Raw genomic sequence first — 22,237 nt, 5'->3', positions numbered from 1 at the left:
TTACATCAAATTATGTATATTTTTAGAAAAGTGAATGCGGAAAGCATTATAGTATAACCAGAATCTTAAAAATAGAAACCAGAAATACCCATGAGTGCGTGCATTTAAATAAACATGTTTGTGCATAGACAATGTATTAAAGACTTCTGTGGAGATGTGTACAAAATCTCAAAGAAGTGTAATTAATTTATGTCTGCAGGCTATCACTTTATCACAACTTTTTTTAGATATAATTTTTTGGCTTGTTTTGTTTTGATAGTGCAGTTGTGCTTTGTCCTCTTGCATCTTATTTACTTTAAATTAATTCAGTTTGACTGCTTTACAATAAGAAAAACATTCTGAATGGCTGAATTCTAGTCCCACCTTAAGCGCTGACTGGATGCGCGTCCCCGTGAGCAGTGCGCGGCAGTGAGATCATGTGAGAGTCCACGCGTCTAAAAGTAGGTTAGCAGGGTAGAGTGAGAGGAGAGGGAGGAGGACGACGTTTCATACCGCGCCATAACACACGTCGAAATAGACTTTCGTTTTTTGTAGCCGAAGCGCAACAGAAGACCATTACAGACGCGAATTTACTTTAAGGATCTTTCTTAGATTTTGTTTTCCTAATAATGCTCACAGTCGGAGTTGAAAAGTTAAATTCAGGTAGCTGTCTTGTGTTAGCTACTTAGTCCGAACAATATCGCTCCGCACCCAGTGAACTTTGGAGAGAGACGAGAAACAGCGTTCAAGATGAGAGGTAAGATGTTTGTTGCACTGCATGACATGTAACCACTTCGTTTTGCCTTTTAAAACTTTTTAAATAGTTTTTAAACATTTAACTATAGAAATATATGCACGAATGTTTTCATGCAGGGTTTTTGCACCGCTTTCCTGTCACATTTGCAACGCGCCCACTTGTTACTTTGTAACGCGTTTAAATGTTCTTCTACGTTCCATTCTTTGTTCAACGTTACAGTGTTTCTCAGTAAGATGTTCAAATGTATCAAATCATGGAATTCTGACTCGGAAGCCGCGGGTTGTGATTCTGGAATGTTTGACAAATTTTGTTACATAATGAGAGTCAAATTAAGTCGGTTGTTTTTTTGTTTCAAGCAATAATATATCCACTAAAAATATAAATACTACATATATTTGGTGAATAATGTGAGTTATGTCCATGTGGAGACTATTACAGTCTCTCGAATATTAATGTAATTCTCGAAACGCGAATTTTGCGAGTTAAACCCTTATTTTATGTAACTCTAGTGATATGTTGAGTGTAAATGTTAGAGATGGAGGTTCTCTCTGTTGCTTGTCGGCTGCGTGTTGTTGTTTTTGCAGGGCAGCATGGCCGGCTGTGTGAGCAGCGCTCAAACCTGCTGTTCTACTGACCTAGTTATGTCACTGAGCATTACACAGCATTCACAGGAGGGAATGAGGGAAAGATAGAGCGCAAGCGAGGGGGAGGCGCTTTGCAGGAGTCGTGCAGACCCATGCGGTCTGTTGGTTGTGATGAACACCGCCGCGCCTTTGCGCCTTCCATCATGAACTTGAGATTGAACTTGAACTTCGGTCTTGATATGGACCATAAACAGCGTTTGTTATAACAATCTCACCTTTTAACGTAACAGATGCATGGGTAAAGGTGACTTGCTGTTAGTTCTTGTCGATAAGCCAAGCCAAGATTTTTAAGTTTGCAAAATCGTTCAAATTACCCCAATGTTGTGTTAAGTTAAATGCAATATAGTATCTATTTATGTAATTTATAATTTAAAGAAGTTGTTATATCAAAATACGTATTGTATTATATAATGCTTTTGAAAAAAACAGTTAAATATTATTATAATTAGCAGAAGATATTATGTATAATGATGATAACATGCATAATACATTGCTTCCAGGCAATCTCTACTTGTTCCACTCATATTATGAAATAATTTCAATTCTGGAGCAAATTATTCAATTAAATCTAATATATAATTACATGATCATATACAAAATGACAGTAATTTACTATGATGGCAATAACCAGTTCACATAAATCAGTGATTAATACCACTTTGCACTCTTTTTGTTCTTACAGAGCAAATAATAATTGTAGTGCAGTCTTTGTTTATTTATTTAGCTTATTTATTAAAATCTATTAACATTAAATGAACAATGATAAAATACATAATAGATTGCTTCAAGGCAATTTTTACTCTTTCCTTATACATAGTGAATCAATTTCAATTCTGGAGCAAATTATTCAATTAGATGTACTATATAATTAAATTATCATAAGCACAATGACTAATTTTCCATGACAATAACAGGTTTTCATATGAATACAGTGATTAATACCACTTTGCATTCAAGTAAATAATAATAATTCTAGTGTATAGTCTTTGCTTTTTTATTAAAATATATAATAGAACAAACACTATGACAGTTATTTACCATGAGAATGACAAGTTTACCCTCGGTAATAAGTAACAGTAAATCTGTTTTATTTAATAAATTAACTGAACATAAATTCTGGTGCATATTATTTATTTCTATATGTGACCCTGGACCAAAGAAACAATCATAAGTAGCATGGCTATATTTGTAGCTATAGCCAAAAATACATTTTATAGGCCAAAAAACATTAGGATATTAGGGATATTAATTTCCTACCGCAAAAATATCAAAACTTAGATTTTGATTAGAATATGCATCGCTAAGAACTTCATTTGGACAACTTTAAAGGCAGTTTCTCCATATTTAATTTTTTTGCACCTTCAGATTCCAGATTTGCAAATAGTTGTGTCTCAGCCAAATGTTGTCCTGTCCTTACAAAAAGCGTATTTATTCAGCTTTCAGATGATGTATGAATCTCAATTAAAAAAAATAACCCTTATGACTGGTTTTGTGCTCCAGGAAACCATAATAAATATGTGAATTCCATCAAACAGTTTTTTTCCACAATATTTTTGTCTCAGCTTGCAAAATCTTAACAGAAAAAGGCTTATTCACTTCCTCTTACCCTTTTACCTGGGTTCGAGTAAATATTAAATCATGATCATTTTTCTTTTTAATTCGCCTAACAATCCAAAACTCTTTGTTTGCAAGCTCAAAGTGAGGATTTTGTCTCTCTCCTGGTTTGTTTGCTCTCTGGACAAATGTTAAAGCCAGTTGCGGGGGCGTACGTGTCCGGACATACTGTCGTGAGGTGGGGCTGTGTTTAAATATACACAGGGCTCATGTTCACAGGGCAGCTGAGGACAGGAAGGCTGTAGCGGGTGATATACACACTGTTGAAAAAAAAAAAACGAGTCTGGACTTTGTCAGGAGTATTTTTTAATATAAATCCTGGCCGTTTTGCGATGTCTGTTTTGTGTCATCAGCCTTCACCTAAATCACATCCTCTCTTTGCTAATAATAAGCCTTTCATTTTATTTAGTCAACACTAACATGACGATAGTCGCTTTGTGTCAAGGAAATGCACACATTTTACCATTTTGAGATGATTAGATCTGTTATTTAATGTTTGATTTGGAATCAGTGCAATCTTTAAAGTGAACGTGGCATGTGTGACCTTGGTTTCGTGACAACAGCAGGAACCAAAAGTGACTTACTGACACACTGACCGACCGTCTTATCAGAAACTTCTTCATAATTCTGTTCTATCAGTGCGAAGGTGTTTGACTTCACCTGGGTGAGACCTGGGTATGTGTTATGTAAAGTAGGTGAGGTGTTAAATCATTGTTCTTTTCACTGGCCTACATATGCCAACCTCGTGACCAGAAAGCCTTCTGCTCATCACCGTGACAAGACAGACACATCATTGTGGGAAAATTCAGTTGGGATTAGAAACACGACTACACCTCATTACATGCGCTTTAGTCAAAACTGGAAAATGATGCGCAATTGCGTACATGTAAATGATTGTTTATACTTCCAAGCTTATGCAGTCTAATTACAGAAGTTTAAAGTTGTTCTTATGACATTTTGTTGGGTCAGTGGCTCCTTTTGCATGATCCCGAATGCTTATGATTGAAATCTGTTGTGCTCTTCTGCTTAATCTAATCTGTCGCCTTGTGTTATGTCACCAAGGTAGACTTTACTGATTAACACGGTGTTCTCAAAGCGGATTGCATTACGGCACCTGCACTCAAACACAGATAACAGCGGCCGCCATTTAAAGTAAATTTGAACCATTTTCCTGAATCGTCTGCGCACGTCAGTAATTCCATTCTTCAGCTGTCTTAATTTTTTAGTTTATTCTCCATTATATCACACAAATGGCATTTAGAACGTAAGAGGCTGTGGAAACTGAAGGATCATGATTCCTCAGTGATGCTAATATGAAACAGATGAGTGCGTTAGGTATTTTTAGGTCAGGATTCCTCAACTTCGAGAAACACTTTTAAGTGTTTAACTGTTTTTAAACTGGTCAAATTAGACAAAAAAAGACATTTAGGAATTATATATATATATATATATATATATATATATATATATATAAGGTAGTATTAAGTATAATAGTATTATTAGGTAATATTAATATTAGGTTTAAATAGAAAAGCCATTTAAAAATGGCCTATTAGAAATGTTTTTATTAAATTGAATTTATAAATTATTGTATAATAGTATATAATTACATTTATATTTTTACAATTTATTTTATTTGTTTATTTTATGTTATTTTAATTATGTCTAGCAGGTTTAAATAGAAAAGCCATTAAAAAGACAAAAAACTAATGGTTTTTATTGAATTTATGAAATTGTAAAATAATTATATAATATATAATTTTTTTTTGCATTTTATTTTATGTTATTTTAATTATGTCTAGCTAGCAGGTTTAAATAGAAAAGCCATTAAACAAAAAAAAAAAATAATGACCTCTGAAACATTTTTAATGAATTTATGAAATAGTTATATAATATGTATTATATCATGTTTATTATTTTTTATTTATTTATTTATTTATTCTTGCATTTTATTTGACCTTTTATTTTATGTTATTTCAATTATATCTAAATAGAAAAGCAATTAAAAGACAAATAATAATAATAATAATGGCCTCTAAAAAATGTTTTTATTGAATTTATAAAACTAAAATAATGTTATAATATGTATTATATAATATTTTTAAATTTATTTATTTTATTTATTTATTTTGTGTTTTTTAATTATATATAGCAGGTTTAAATAGAAAAGCCATTAAGAAAAAAAGAATGGGCAGTTAAAATATTTTAATTTTATTTTTAAAATTTAATATACAAACATTAATATGATTTATATATATATATAAATAAATGTGTGCGTGTGTGCGTGTGTGCGCGTGTGCGTGTGTGTGTGTGTTAAGTATTAAGTAACATTAGATGTAGGTAGATTTTTTTTTGTCAACTTTTTATGTTAAATATGTATTAAATATGTAAAATAATATAATAACAATACTAGTAATCACAAAATAAATATTCATATAACATTTTATTTATTAATGAGAATATTATCTGGACAAAAATGTAGAATTTTTTTTTAACTGTCCCCGTTCTTGTGTGTCATAACTCTTACGTGTTCCTATCGAGACCAGTTCCACCTTAACAGAGAAGAGGGAAAGGCCTATTCAAATGACATGCACCGAGGATCCACCCACAGCAGCCCTCCCCTTTTCACTGAGAAAGTATGTCAGTAGGACAGCGAGTCCACATGGGCTTACATCCAGGCCGAACTGAGCGACACTCAGAGTCAGCCAATCACAGACACATCTGCCCAAACATAAACCAATAGGCTGTCAGATGTGGGAGGGAGGCGGAACATCTGCATTATTAGACTGAGCAGCCCTGAATGGCGTGTTTGTGGAATGTTTGCAGACGAAGGTTATATAACACTACACAGAGAACGGTACGGGAGGGGCACCCAAGGGCTTACAGATTTTTCCATTGCATGCCACAGTGTATCTTGGTCATTGCTTTCAGCTGACAGAGCTAGAAAGACAAAATGGAGGATGTTTTTTTTTCTCGCTATCGAGCGTGTTCACAAGCTTAGGTTTTTTCATCCCACCACTATGTGCGAAATGTGAAAAGCTTATTGTTGCATAATAATTGTGTAACTATCAAAAAACTTTTTTATTTTTTACTTTTTTATTTTTCATTTTTTTTTTCATTCTGTCTATATAAGGCGATAATTCAGTGTTTAGTCTGACGATTTTATAAACATTTTTTCATGAAGATTTTAGGTCAGACAGATATTAAATATATAAAAAACACATTTCTTTGTTTAATTTAATTAAGTAGCATGGGTATATTTGTAGCAATAGCCAAAAATACATTGTATGGGTCAAAATTAAACATTTTCTTTCATGCCAAAAATCATTAAGATATTAGGATCATGTTCCATAAAGATACTTTGTAAATTTCCTACTGTACATATATCAAAACATATTTTATGACTAGTAATATGCATGGCTAAGAACTTCATTTGGACAACTTTAAATTGATTTTCTCAGTATTTAGGTTTTTTTGCACCCCCAGATTCCTGATTTCAATAGTTGTATTTCTATTGAAGCTTTTTGATGATGCATAAGTCTCAATTTAACAAAATTGACCCTTTTGTGACTCTCCAGGGTCACATTTTTTTAATGCATTTGCTTTTTATTTATTTAGTTCTTGTCGAAAATTATTTTTTAAAATATAAAAACATAAATATAATTAAATATAAATATTAAAATATATTTTATTGCATAGTCATTGTGTCTATTGTCACAGAGCACTTTTTATTTAGTTAGTTAATTTTTTATTTATCAATGAATTCATTTTTTATTTATTCATTATTGTATCAATAATAAACAATTATTTGCATATATGAAACAAAACTAATATAGATATGAAAATGTTTTATTGCATAATTATCACTAATCACACAAGTTTTAATCATTCTTTCATTAATTAATTCAGTAATTTTTTATTTGTCAATGGCATGCTTATTTACACTGTTGATTATGACATTTTCATAGGAAATTTTTCATTATGAAAGCTTTTTTGTATGTCTGACTGTATGTGGAAGCCAGGCATCTAGTTTCTAAAAGTCCCTACAGTGTGTTCCACTGATCATATGAGTCGTATCAAGGCCTCTCATAAAAGCCAAAGCATACTACTCTCCTTAGTCGGAAAATCAATCCTCTGGCTATTTCTGTCCTTCATGCCATGGAGAGAGCGAGAGATCTGATCTCTCTATCTGACTGTAATCCTCATTGGTTAATATTATTTGTGGTACATGTCAAAACAATATTTGTGCATATGTGCTTTTCTGTGTGATTCATAGTTTTTTTCTGTCTTTATTCCAGCTCAAATTGAGGTTATACCTTGTAAGATCTGTGGCGACAAATCCTCTGGGATCCACTATGGCGTTATTACATGTGAAGGGTGCAAGGTAAGAAATCTGAATGATTATGATCTTATGATTATATGATCTTATTGTCTTGCCCTCAATGTGCATTTTGTAGAGTTCAGTGGAACCTATGCAAGCAAAATGATCCTTTTGTCCTCTATCCCTCCTTATCTTTTATCCTGATGTTTTTGTGCGCATCTGTTTTCTGGGTCAGTTTATATTACTTTATGTTCGTCATGTGGCGCCAGGGCACACCTATGAAAGCCGCACCTGATATTAGCCGTCTTGCACGCTGAGGTAACCACGTTTCTGTTTTGCAGGGATTTTTCCGACGCAGCCAGCAGAACAACGCCATGTACTCGTGTTCGCGGCAGAGAAACTGCCTGATCGACCGAACCAACAGGAACCGCTGCCAACACTGTCGCCTGCAGAAGTGCCTGGCGCTCGGCATGAGCCGTGATGGTGAGTGCATGTATAGTCAGAATCAAAACTCAGGGTCAAAGGGCAGCAAAGAGAGACTTTGTGCCAACAGTTATCACAATTTGAGCCTGATTGGATGATCATAATGCGAAAATGTAAAGTACTCATGCATGATCTTATCAAATTCAAATACTTGTTATGTTTAGAAGCATATGAGTCAGTTTATTTCAAGTAGTTTACATGGTCATCATAAATTTTATTTATGGCTAGTTGTAAATCAGAACACAGTGGTCTATGTATCAGATGACAAATCTAATGTTTCTTTCGGTTAGATGAGTTACTGTAACAAAATTAGAAGTGTGAATTCAAGACACCCTTTTTTCTAAGTAAAATACATCTCTATATCTATATAAACATCTCTTCTGTATATTTATGTGAGATTTATTTGAAAAGTTACATTTTGTTACATTTTACACAAAACAAAAGAAGCTGTTAGGACTATATATATATATATATATATATACAGTGGTATGCGAAAGTTTGGGAGTCCCTTGTAGAATCTGTGAAAAGTGAATAATTTTAACTAAATAAGAGAGATCATATAAAATGCATGTTATTTTTTATTTAGTACTGTCCTGAGTAAGATATTTTAAAAACACTTTTAACATTGATTTTAGTATGTTTTTTAATTGTATTGTACAATTGCAGTTTACAGTTTAACTTTTTTATAAATATAATATATTTTTTATATATAGCATTAATATTTTGATAATAATAATACACAAATAATTATTTTACAGTAATATTTATTTTTACACTACTGTTAAGTAAGTTTAGGGTTGTTAAGTTTCTCATTAATGTTTAAAAAAACTATTAGGCCTTAATTTATTTAATAAAAAATACAGTAAAATGTTTAATATTACAAAGTATTACTGCAATTTAAAATGATTTATTATCATTTTTTATTATTAGTAATTTTGAAAACAGTTGTGCTGCATAATATTTTCATAGATATATTTCTATTTCAAATAAATGCTGTTCTTTTTAAATTTCTATCCGTTAAAGAATCATGATAAAAATGTATCCATAAAAATATTACACAGCACAGCTGTTTTAGAATTGTTAATAATAGTAAGAATTTTTTCTCAATCAATAAATGTTTATTCAATAAAAAAAAAAAAATTCTTACGAAAAACAGAGTTAGAAATGCCTTTGTTGCCACTTTTAATCAGTTTTTGCATCCTTGCTAAATAAAAGATTTGTATACATTATCTGAAAGCTGAATAATTAAGAATAAATAAATGATATATATGTATTGTTATGATAGGACAATATTTAGCTGAGATACAACTATTTGAAAATCTGGAATCTGAGGGTGCCAAAAAATATATTGAACATATAATACTTTTTCTTTCTGTAGCGGTGAAGTTTGGTCGAATGTCAAAGAAACAACGGGACAGCCTGTACGCGGAGGTACAGCGGCACCAGCAGCTGTCTCAGGAGTGCCTGGCAGGTTTGGGTGGTGGTCTGGCACCACGTGACCGTGAAGAGACGGGAGATGACAGTGCACACAGCCGGCCGTACAGCAGCGGAGGGTCCAGCTCCAACCTCAGCGACCTGGACGACATTGCCACGCTGCCTGACGGTCTTCTGTTCGACCTGCCGCTCACCCCAGAGGAGGCGAGTGAGTACTGCACTCTGGAGATGCTTGGGGGTGGCGGAGGGTCCGGGAGTGCCGGAAGTGGAAGTTCGTCCAATCAGAGCTCTCCAGAGCCCAGCGCTGTAGATTTGGCAGATGTGGCGAGGGTGAAGCATGAGTATATCCTGCCCGAAAACAGCCTTCTTACACACACTCTCCTGGGATCCCTACCAGACAACTGCTCTCTACACGACATAGGTGAGCTGTCATTAGAGATTTTCATTTTAGGATCTTGTCCTTTATTAATTTTAATCATTAAGGTAATATAACAGGGACAAAATTGTTAGATTAAATTCTGATATTATTTAAATGACAATTTTTTTTTATCCAAAATAAACTTTTGTTTTGGATGCGATTATTCGCGATTAATCGATTTGACAGCACTAGTGTGTGTGTGTGTGTGTGTGTGTGTGTGTGTGTGTGTGTGTGTGTGTGTGTGGAAATATTTCTTAAATACATATAAATATTCACAGTACATACACATTATGTAAACAAACTTTTATTTTGGATGCGATTAATCGATTTGACAGCACAAATATATATGTGTTTAGGTGTGTGTGTGGAAATATTTATTAAATACATATAAATATACACAGTACACACACATATATTATATAAACAATAATATTTTTGTGATTTGTTTGTTATATCTGTTTGATATATTTATATCCAGACAGACAGATACTAAAGGAAAATGTTGAATTTCTGTTCAGAGCGAATCACTCAAAATGTCGTGAAGTCTCACCTGGAGACGTGTCAGTACAGCACAGAAGAGCTGAAGAAACTCACTTGGAATCTTTACACACCTGAAGAAACCCGTAGCTTTCAGCTCAAGGTACACCAGCATTATATTAGACAAATACATAAATAGATGGTCAGTCATGTGACTCTGTTCTTCATTAATGCATGTATTAACAATCTCTATGCATTAAGTCGGCAGAATGGATGTGGCAGCAGTGCGCCCTTCACATTACAAACGCCATCCAGTACGTGGTGGAATTCGCCAAGCGCATCTCTGGATTCATGGACCTCTGCCAGAACGACCAGATCATCCTGCTCAAAGCAGGTCAGTGCTGCCTTTGTCTCACATGGATTACAGATGACTAATCTCAGATTATACAACAGATTTCTCACTCGCTTCACCTTATCCACTCACTGCCGTGATGTGGCGTTTCTGATGCGGCCCAGGGCCGCCATTCAGTCTCTTTATCAGTTTAGAATGTTTTAAGACCATTCCAGAACACACTAGGTTTCTGCATTGTTGTCTTTCATACTACGTCTAGAATACTCTGAGAGCAGATTTTGGCATGCAAATCAAATGTCAAACGCAAACACACCCACAACATTAGTGTTGACTACAGTTGGCATTTTTCAGCATACTCCTACCTTATTTCTGCCACCGAATAATTTTTTTTTAAAAAAGGTAATTACGACTTTTTTCCTTGCAACTTTTAGTTTATGTCTCACAATTCAGTTTTTTTTTTAATTGTGACATATAAACTCAGAATAGTGAAATGTACATCACAGTTCTGACTTTTTTATTGCAATTCTGAGTTTATTTCTCACAATTTTGACTTTTTCAGAATTGTGAGCTATAGACTCATAATCGTGAGATATAAAGTCCGATTTGTGAAGAAAAAGAACGTATTTCTGCTAAGGAATTAAAAAAGGTAACTACGACTTCTTATCTCACAGTTCTAACTTTTCTTTCTTAAAATTCTAAAATTATATCTCACAATTCTGACTGCTTTTTTCAGAATCGCAAGATATAATCTCATTTGCAATTGCAAATAAGTAATCCAATCAATTACCAAGTAATTCAATTAATTCAATTTAGTTAGTATACGAAACCATGATCCACACTCTCAAAAAATAGTCTTCTTTTAATGTTTTATTTTACATTTATCACTTTTTTCCTGATTTTGTCCCACAATTTTTTACTCAAAATGTTCTTGCAATACAATATGTATAAAGTTTATATACATGTCGTAAGTGCACAATAAGACTTTCTTCTCAGAGTAAAAATCTTGCAAGATTTATACGATTTGTTTTATTATTCCATGGTGGAAATAAGTTTTCAAACTGAACACCTGAAGTGCTTGACTGCATTGTGCGTTTGTAGATATGCCTGGAGAGAATGCACTTATCTATTATTTTACCATCAAATCAATGATTTTTCTGCTTCCAGAGCTGATCAAAAATATACACAGATACAAGACAATAATGTAATGATCATGAAGAAATGATATTTCAGCACATTTAGTGGCTGTTTAAACTGGATTGTGGGTGGATACATATAAAAAAAAACACATTTGACGTCAGAATAATGACGTCCAAAGGTTACGCAACTTTTGTTTTGTAAATTCGCCCCACAGGATTCAATTCTGTCCACGTTTTCCTGTGCTCGATCTTAAACATGAAACTTGAACTAATGATTGTCTCCTCTTGTGTTTATTTCTCCAACATTCTGTCTACTTCTACTCCATGTGCTTACCGTATGAAAAAAAACAAAACCCTTTAATAAACAAAACGGTTGTCATTTAAAACGATCACAAACATGATGACTTTTCATTTTTTGATGGTTTTTGATGTTCCCGTATTTGGAAAAAAATATAATATAATTTTTTTCTGTCTGTATTTTTGCACGGTGGAGCATATTCCCGCTTTTCCTTCTCCCCCTCCCCCTCCCCTGCATTATTTTCTGTCTTTTATCTCCCTCTTTCTCTATCTGTCTTTCTTTTTGTCTTCGTCCTCTATCTTTTTTCCTTTTCCCCCCCATCACGTTTTTTTTTGCCGCTCTCTTTCTCTATTACTGCTCCAGGATGTCTGGAAATCCTGCTGATCCGAATGTGCCGCGCTTACAACTCTTCAAGCAACACTATGTTTTTTGACGGCAAGTTCGCCAGCCCTCAGCTCTTCAAAGCTCTCGGTGAGTGTCTAGATGTCTATCATGCATTTTATGCCTACTATTTTAGAAGTATACAGTATACACTGAGCAGTTATTATTAACACTTAAAGCCTTTATGTATGACGTGTTATAAAGGTATTCATGTACGTTGTAACGCATTATGTCTTTTCATAAATAATTGTAATTAATTGTAACTAAAATGCATTGTGATGTAACTGGTCATGAGATCCTAGAATGAATTATAAGGTGCATGCATTACAAGGCATAATTAATGCATTAAAACTACTTTTATAAACCATTAAAAATAAAGTCTTTATGTAAAGTGTAATCTATGGTTGACCTACTATTTTCTAAAATGTACATTATACGACACATTCATATTGCGTTCAAGGCACTCCATAATTATAATGCACTCAGTTTTACTTTCCAGATGCAAATTCATCCCAAACTGACAGTTGGATTGCAAATGCAATAACATATGTCTTAAATAGCTGGATAACCTTGAAAAGCAAAACGTACATTTAAGATTACATAGAGATGAAGTGTCAGATGTAACAAGGTCATGTGATAACAATAATAATAATAGTAATAACAAACTGCTATTTGAAATGTGTACTGTTTCATACTGCAAATTCTTGGAAAAAATACTAGACAGTTATCAGTACCCTAGTGTTCCACTTTAAACACATCCCCTTTAACCGTATAATGTAAAACACCAGCAGTCTCTAAAAAGCAAGAGCAGAGGCGTTATGAATCAATAAGCCACAAGAGCTAATGGGTTTTTAACCCAGTTAGTGAATACAAGTAATGCCTGGGTGAGTAATAGCTCATCGAAGTTAAATGGAAGCATTGTAGAAAGCACTCTTGGCGCATAATATATCAAATAAAAACCTTTATTCTTGTCTTGAAATAAGTCAGTAGAACAATTTATAAACCGTACCAGTTCTTTATTAGCTTTTTTCAAATTGAGTTTGTAAGAACAAGAAATGAAATGAAATTCATCGCATCTATTTTCTGAATGCATGTTAAAAAGACCTTGTAATGTTTGATTAAAATATAATAACTGCATCTGGTATTCTCAATATCCAATCAACAGCCAATACATCAATCCCCGCCATTTTCCTTTAATAATCCATTACACTCGAAAGTAATAATAATGAAGGAAAGATCTGTTGCTTCTTCTTTTCCATTACAACTTAAAATGCAGCATTCCTTTTATGATAAAATGCACCATGCAAACATAAAGGCCAACTGTGATTATTCATGATCAAGCAAAGCTTGTTGTGCTTTATTGCTTAAATCTGTGTTACCCTGAAGCTTTGTACCCAGAACATCTTCTAATTTCCTTTATAACTATTGGAACCCAATAGATCCATTAAACCATTTCATGCTAAATAAAAACAGATTGGTTCAGGGCAAATTATGGCCCTCAACAAAAATGCAATTTGTTTCTCCATCTCCAGCATGGTAACCAGAATGTGCATTTGTGTTTGTAGGGTGTGATGACTTGGTGAACGCTGTCTTCGAATTGGCTAAAAGTCTGAGTCGACTTCAGCTGAGCGAGGAGGAAATGGCTTTATTTAGCGCTGCGGTCCTGCTGGCTCCAGGTGAGACTCTAACACGAATGTGTGACCAATTTCCTGAAGCAAAGCTTTATAAAGCTCTCTGGTCAGACTTGCACATGGGAGGAAAATAAGACCCATTCTCACAGTTTGAAACCTCTGCTCTGTGTTTGTGTGGCGCTCAGATCGGCCGTGGTTGACAGAGTCTCAGCAGGTGCAGAAGCTCCAGGAGAAGGTTTACGTGGCACTTCAGCACAGCCTGCACATGAACGGAGCCACTACTGAGAAACTGGATAAGGTGAGGAAGCAGACACACAGTAGATCTTCAAGAAAATTTAAAGAAATTAAATAATTAAAACTGTAATGCTATGAATCAGCCAAGGACAGTCAATCTCAGTCAATTAATTTCAAATCCTAAAACTAAATGTGATTTGGTGAGTGAGTTGGCAGAACAATTAAAAACAATTTGTAGATCTATTTGACTAAATCTTTACACAAACTGGTTCTGCACAAAATATTGACTCAGAAAACATACAAAAAGAAATGTATTAGGTTATGTACACAGCTATTAAATTTTTTTGGCATGAGTACCTTTTTTTAAAGTTTTTTAAAGTTTCTTATGCTCATTAAGGCTGCATTTATTTGATCAAAAATTCAGAAAAAACTGTAATATTGTGACATATTATTTTGATGTAAAATAACTGTTTTCTATGTGAATATGTTTTAAAATGTAATTTATTCCTGTGATGCAAAACTGGATTTTCAACATCATCAGTCTTACGTGTCACATGATCCTTCAGATATCATTCTAATATGCTAATTTATTATCAATGTTGAAAACAGTTGTGCTGCTGAATATTTTGTTGGAAGCTGTGATACTTTTTTCAGTATTCTTTGATAAATAATAAGTTTAAAAGAACAGGATTTATTTCACATAGAAATATTTGTGGTCAGTAAATTTTTCTTTTTTCTTGTTATGAAAGAAATTAACACTTTTATTCACCAAGGATGTGTTAAATTGATAAAAAGTAATATAAAAGACTTATATTGTTAGAAAAGATTTTTTTATTTTAAATAAATGCTGTTCTTTTTAACTTTTTATTCATCAAAGAAACCTGAAAAAATAATCACAGGTTCCACAAAAATATTAAGCAGCACAACTGTTTCCAACGTTGATAATAAAAGTAATAAATTAGAATATTAGAATGTTTTTTGAAGGATGATATGACACTAAAGACAGGAGTAATGGCTAATGAAAACTGGTTTTGCACAAAATTCTGACCCAGAATTATGTATTAGGTTATGTAGTTATATTATGCATCAAATTAAATGTAATGTACATATTTTAATGTTAAGGTAACATGGATGAGCAAGCTACAGTGTATTTTAGGATTTTGAGTTAGCCACTGAATTTAATACAATTAAGTTCTTGCAGCCATTAGAATCACTTAAAGGGTCAAATCGGTTTAACACAATTGCATATAATTGAGTATATATATATACATTGTCTATTTAATTCAAATTGCCACAATTTGCTATACACTGCTGTTTTTTAAGAAGTTAATTCTTTAATTCAGCAAGATTATATTACTTTGATCAAAAGTGACAGTAAACACATTTGATGTTACAATAAGGTTCTAAAAAAATGTTTAGAATTTTACAAAAAAGTTATCTGTATTTCAAATAAATGCTGTCCTTTTAAACTTTGTATTTATCAAAGAATCTTAAAAATAAAAAAGCTACTGTTTGCAGAAAAATATTAGCCAGCACAACAGTTTTCAACTATTGAGCATCAAATCAGCATGTTACACTGAAGACTGGAGTAATGATGCTAAAAATTCAGCTTTGCTCACAGGAATTAAAAGTAATAATTCTACAGTATTATCACATAGAAAATAGAAACGTTTTTTTTTTTAGAATTGTATTGCATTGTAATCCATTCATTGTTGTTAAGTATCTGATCTGTTGTGTTCGCAGATGGTGTCCAAACTACCACAGATGAAGTCCATCTGTAACCTGCATATTGACAAGCTGGAGTTCTTCCGTCTGGTACACCCAGAAACAGCCTACAGCTTCCCCCCTCTGTACAGGGAAGTGTTTGGCAGCGATATCAACTTTCCTGACTCCACCAACAGTTAAGAAAGCAGGAGATAGTGAGGGATAGAGCGACAGAGAGTGTGAAGGGGAAATTACGAGCGAGTGTTAAAGCAAGAGAGGCCATAACGTGTAAAAACAGCATTTCAAATAATAGCATTTTAAAAACCTCCAGGGAAAATCCGCAGTGTATTGCAGCACTGCTAGCATACATACACTAAAAACACACAACTCGCCTGCTTCAAACACATTTAAACGCACAAACACAGGGGCCAACAAACTATTTCAGATTCAACGACACACAGTACAAATCAGTTTTGTATTTATGGAAACACTCCAGAATGATCTCTTATGTACAGATGTATGCTTGCGAAGGCCATTTGTCCCAACTTTTTGATGTCTAAGCATGCCACTATTCTTTCTGCATCTGTACGCAAAGATATAAAAAGGAGTTTTATAAGAGGTTTTGTAATTTTACAATCAAACTCTCTTCCACATACACACTTTTTAATGAAGCGAATGCAACATAGTAGGTGAGCGTCGCCCGTCCTTCCCCGCTAATCCACTCTTTAAGCACTAATATCGCTTTTTTCCTCCTTATCCCCTCAGACGAATCATGAATGTATCCCAAAAGCACTTATTTTGATTTGAGACCGAATGTACACAATGCACTTTTGGTCTTGCATTATTGCTTTATGAGACTTTATGACAATCCAAAACAACAACAAAAACTGATGTGCCCAGATTGTTTAAAAATGAAGGGACCAATGTTACCAGTACTACTTTAAAGGAACGTTCCACATCAAATGCAAGTTAAGCTCATTTCTCCGTTTAAAATTGAATTGAATTTCATTTAATCAAAAAAAAAATGTTTTGAAAATAATTTTGAATCATCTCAAACAAGCATTGACAAATGCATTTAACTATATCTGATAGGATCTGAGTTTAACTTGCATTTAATGTTGAATATTCCTTTGAAGCTATTTAAACAAACCAGAAATCATAAGTGTGCTCAACTCTTTTCTAATGTGCAATAGTAGTCAGTTTTTAATCATCCACCTGGTTATCACTATAAGCGTGCAGTCATGGCCAAAAGTTTGTGAACGCCTTGTTTTGTTACAATAACCCAGCGACAACCACAAAATCCTCACTTTAACAGTTATTTACATAATCTCATACCTCATATCTAGCAGAATTTAATATGGTATTACTTATTATGGTAAACAACTTCAGTATGCAAAAGTACATAACAGGACACATAATAATATGCGAAAGAGATACTCAACAGAATACAGTCTTATATATAAGAGGGTTGCAAACTTTGGCATGACTATAAAGAATAGAGTGCATTAGCGCCCATCTACTTTTTCAGCAGTGTTGGTTTCGGAAGTACTTTTTCTATTCATTTTTTACCCATAGTGATTTTAAAGTAGTCTTTGTTAGTGTTACAAGCTATGAAGCAACCAATCAGCTATGAGTAGAAATTACAACAGTATGAACTTTTAGTTGAAGCAAAAAAAGTATTGAAAATTGAAGATTGTGTACTTAAAGAAGTAGTTCACTTTCAGAACAAAAATGTACAGATAATGTACTCACCCCCTTGTCATCCTAGTTGTTCATGTCTTTCTTTCTTCCGTTGTAAGGAAATTATGGTTTTTGAGTGAAACATTTCAGGATTTCTCTCCATATAATGGATTTCTATGGTGCCCCCGAGTTTGACTTCCAAAATGCAGCTTCAAATGGCTCTAAATAATCACAGCCGAGGAAAAAAGGGTCTTATCTAGCAAAACAATGGGTTATTTTCTAAAAAAAAAAAAAAAAAAATTACAATTTTATATACTTTTTAACCTCAAATGCTTGTCTTGTCTAGCTCGGCAAGACGAACATTTGAGATTTAAAAATTATATAAGTTGTAAATGTTTTTAAAAAACATTTTCGCTAGATAAGACCCTTCTTCCTCAGCTGGGATCATTTAGAAGCTGCATTTTGGAAGTTCAAACTCGGGGGCACCATAGAAATCCATTATATAGAGAGGAATCCTGAAATGTTTACATCAAAAAAACAATTTCTTTACGACTGAAGAAAGAAAGACATGAACTTCTTGGATGACAAAGGCGTGTGTACATTATCTGTAATTTTTTGTTCTGAAAGTGAACTATTCCTTTAATGGCTGTAGTGAGAGAAAAAAAAAACTAAACTACAATCCCATGAGAAATCAAACTGTCCATTTAAATATTTTGGACTTAATCAATAGAAACAAAATATGTGCAGATATGTTAAGTATTTTGATTGGCTCCTGTCATTTGCATTCCCTCCAAGCTCACTGATTGGTGGGAGTGTCTGCACAGCATCATGGGTAATGTAGTTTTTCCAACACAAATTCAACTGTTGAACAGGATCATTTTAAAAAAGTGAGTATAGGTGGCTTTAACTAAAGTATTAACCATTATTTAAAGCTTAAACAGAGTTTTTACTTCCGGAACCAGGCTGTTGCACTCTATTGGCGAACGCACGATTTGACTCAGTTGTTCCACCCACACAAGCTCTTGTTTGCTCAGGCACATTTTGACAGTGTTTGGTGCTGCACCTTATTTTTTGTTATAATTTTGAATGCAATGAGAAACCTCAGTCCCACGTCCCCTTCCCTTGTAAATGCCACTTTAGATTAAGAAACGGTTAAATGTTCATTTAATTTATATGGACATTTCTAAAAGATTATTTTGAAAAGGAATGTAAATACATTAGTATATTTAGTCAGGAAAAAGAATGCGAGAAAGGTGGAGCAGGAAGAAAAAATGAAAAAAAAAAAATGAGCCAGGACTTTCATCAGCCGGCTTTTGAGTTCCTCCAGCATGTGCATAGGAATACCGGACCTAAAAAATGAACTTACAAGGATTTTGTTCCGGGACTGCCCTCTGAAAGTGATCCGGATGGAATACTTACAAGAGTCGGACAGTTATTCCAAGCCAAGCTGGATTGTTTTCCAACATCGTTCTCTGGGACACACACACAGAGCTGGGACGACCCTAGTCTGATGTTATGAGACCCTTCCTCTTATAGGATCACCTGTCTGGTGGGCTTCAGATAACCAGAAGAAAAAATGAGAGAAGTAGATTCAATCAAAGCTCAGTCCAGCAGGTTTCGGGTACAGATTTGCCACATGCATCTTGTGGCCAGTGTGGTTTCTGTTGTATTATTTTGTAAATTGTTGATTGCATCTCATTGTCCATTTCTGTGGCCACATCCTTCCATCCTATTTTTCCATATTCATGCACCAAAACGGCGAGTTCTCCACAACTCCTTTGAGTTGAGGTTCACGGTGTTGTTTATAGTACTACTATATATACTTCACAACTGGTTTTAAGCACTTCAGATGAATGAATGAGCTTGTATTCTGTATGAGAGATGAAATACGGTGTCGTATCTCGGGTTTTTTTAACGAACAAGAGGAAGTCTTCTTTTTGTGTGCCCAACATTACAAACTCTCATGTCAAGGAGCGTAGCCTTCCCTTGTTTAAGAATGAGAAGTATGGGAATTCTGTCTGTGTAATGTATTTTTAAACATGTTGTTTTGACAATCCCCACCTTTAGGCCTTTGATGCATGCCTTCCTGTTAAAACGAAATTGTGTTTGTCTCATCTAGTCACCCTGTAAAGCAATTTCTGTGGTTTCATGTTTATTTAGTTTTTGTAGAAGAAATGTTTCTGCTCTGTGTGTTTCACACAAAAGAAAAGATTTATTCTCAGGGAGATGGCTGGTCTCTGTCTCACCAGTATCCTCTGCCGACAACACACATGCAGACACATATTATGCACACATATACACTTTGCACCGAATAGGAGACCCGTATTCTTGATCACTGTGTCCTGTAGCTATATTTAAATATATATATATATATTTTTTGTGAATGTCAATCACAAAGTGTCAAAGACCTTTCCTCTTTCAGCCTGAATTGTAAGACTCAGAATATGACTTAATGAAAGAAAATGAAATAAAAGAAATAAAAACTAAAGATGCATTTTATTCTTGAAAATGAAATGTTGTCCCTTGTGATTTGCCTACTTAACGATTTTTTTTTCGAGGTGAATTCAGTTCAGTTCAATTAAATATGTGAATATATGTGTGTGTATAAGAGCCATTCTACAGAAGTGGTCCAAAGTCAGAGTTGGAAAAGTCTTGAAAATAATTTGTATAACATCCAAGGAAAACATTTTTAGTAATTGTGCAGTTAATTCTCATATTGTATTTTCAGAAAGTTTGGAATATTTGTCGTCTTCCCAAATTTGTCATTATCGAAACACAGTAATACTAATTTAATTAGAAGGGTTATACTGGCCTATTAAGATTTTGCTTACATCTAGATTGTAAATATGTATATTTTTGCTATTTTATTAAAATAATTTTAGAGGTAAATCCATAACAATTACATTTTAAACAATATTTCAAGTGTAATTTATGAGATTTGTATGGAGCCCCTAAAAGGTCATGGTGATGGAAAAATATTCGGAGTGGGAGGAAAAAAATTTGAGGTGGGTGAAAAAACAATTCAGGGTGAGTGGAAAAAAAAATCGGGGTGGGAGAAATTTTTTATTTTTTATTTTTCAATTTTTTTGCGTTCAGGGTGAATGCAATTTTTTTCCTCCCACTGATTTTTTTCCCCCCACCCCAAATTATTTTCCTCCCAAATTTTTTCCACCCACCCTGAATTTTTTTTTCCACCCTCCCTGAATTTTTTCCTCCCACCCCAAATTTTTTTCCACCACCATGACCTTTTAGGGGCTCCGTAGATTTGTTGTATTTTTAATCCAAATGTTCTTTGTAAAAGGCAAAAAGTTTATCATACTGAATTCAAAATTAGGGATTCATTAGTTTGAATATACAGTACACTGAATCAAAACCTATCATAAGATTTTCGCTGATAATTCAGAGTACTTTATTTTTGATAGCAAGTCTTTGGTAGCAATCACATCAACTTGCATTAACTTGCATACTAGGCAAGGCAAGTTTATTTATATAGCACATTTCATACACAATGGCAATTCAAAGTGCTGTACATAAAAGGAATTAAAATCATAATAGCATAAAAATCATAAAAATTTAAAATAATAATCACAACAATAAAAACAGAGAAAACACTAAAACACTAATAAAACAATTACAAAAAAAATTGCATAACTGTAGGAAAATGTTATTTATTTCCCACAAATATGAGGATTGTGTTCCCCTTTTGTCTGTTTCGGTAGTGATAATTTTAGATACTTAAACCTAACTCAAAGATGATAGTCAGCACATGTTTAGCTAGCATAGTTGTGAACAGTGGCACACATATAAAAACTAAATGTCATGGAATAACTCCCAAAAAAGTGTGCTTAATTGATGAAAAAAAGTTCCTTAAAGTTACACATTGTTTTTTCAGACTTTTGAACACATTTACCTCAAAATTATTAGATCTATCTACTCACACCTTGTATCTATGAGAGAGAGGGACACAGGAATATTTCCTGATTATGAATTTATTGGTTTAGTTCAAATCAGTCTCAGCTAATAGACTAAAATAAAGTTTTATCATTTACAAAGAAAATATAAAATGAATATATATATTTTTAACTTCACTTTTTAAAAGAATCAAAAAGATACCTTTAAAAACAACAATGGGGAAAAAATTCTAAAGTTATTTCAATATTATTTTCATAAGTTGACATTTAGGGTTTTAGGGTTCAGGACAGCCGCTTCCCAATTGAAAGTACCCAATAAATTATGATTTTATATACACTACCATTCAAAAGTTTGGGGTCAGTACATTTTTATTGTTTCTTTCTTTTTTTTTTTTAAAGAAATTAATACTTTTCACCAAGGATGTATTAAGTTAATAATTAAAAGTTTATTAAAAGTTAATAATAAATAATTTACATTGTTATAAAATATTTATATTTTGAATAAACTCTGTACTTTTTAAACTTGTTATTCATGAAAGAATCCTGAAAAAAAATCACAGGTTCCAAAAAATATTTGGCAGCACAACTGTTGATATTATTCAACATTCTAATAATAAATCAGCATATTAGAATGATTTCTGAAGGATCATGTGACATTTATGACTGGAATAACAGCTGATAAAAATTCAGCTTTTCATCACAGGAATACATTTTATTTTAAATTATGTTAAAATAATAATAATAAAACATTATTTTATATTTATATTTACATTTTGCAATATT

The 22,237-nt window shown here is 33.3% G+C and overlaps 1 protein-coding gene across 1 annotated transcript; it reads left to right on the top strand.

Moving 5' to 3' along the window:
* Positions 1–483: 483 nt before the first annotated feature.
* rorcb (RAR-related orphan receptor C b) lies at positions 484–20,037 on the top strand. Its single transcript, XM_073848473.1, has 10 exons — positions 484–736; positions 7,293–7,378; positions 7,657–7,798; positions 9,177–9,653; positions 10,169–10,290; positions 10,389–10,521; positions 12,277–12,384; positions 13,860–13,970; positions 14,111–14,223; positions 15,903–20,037. Exons 1-10 carry the CDS (start codon positions 730–732, stop codon positions 16,062–16,064), a joined length of 1,461 nt encoding a protein of 486 aa, XP_073704574.1. The 5' UTR covers positions 484–729; the 3' UTR covers positions 16,065–20,037.
* Positions 20,038–22,237: the final 2,200 nt, after the last annotated feature.

Source organism: Garra rufa, chromosome 10 (genome assembly GCF_049309525.1).
Source record: "Garra rufa chromosome 10, GarRuf1.0, whole genome shotgun sequence".
In the NCBI taxonomy this organism is placed as follows: Eukaryota; Metazoa; Chordata; class Actinopteri; order Cypriniformes; family Cyprinidae; genus Garra; species Garra rufa.
The sequence above is the reverse complement of the archived record's forward strand: the minus strand, read 5'-3'. Positions and strand labels throughout refer to the sequence as shown.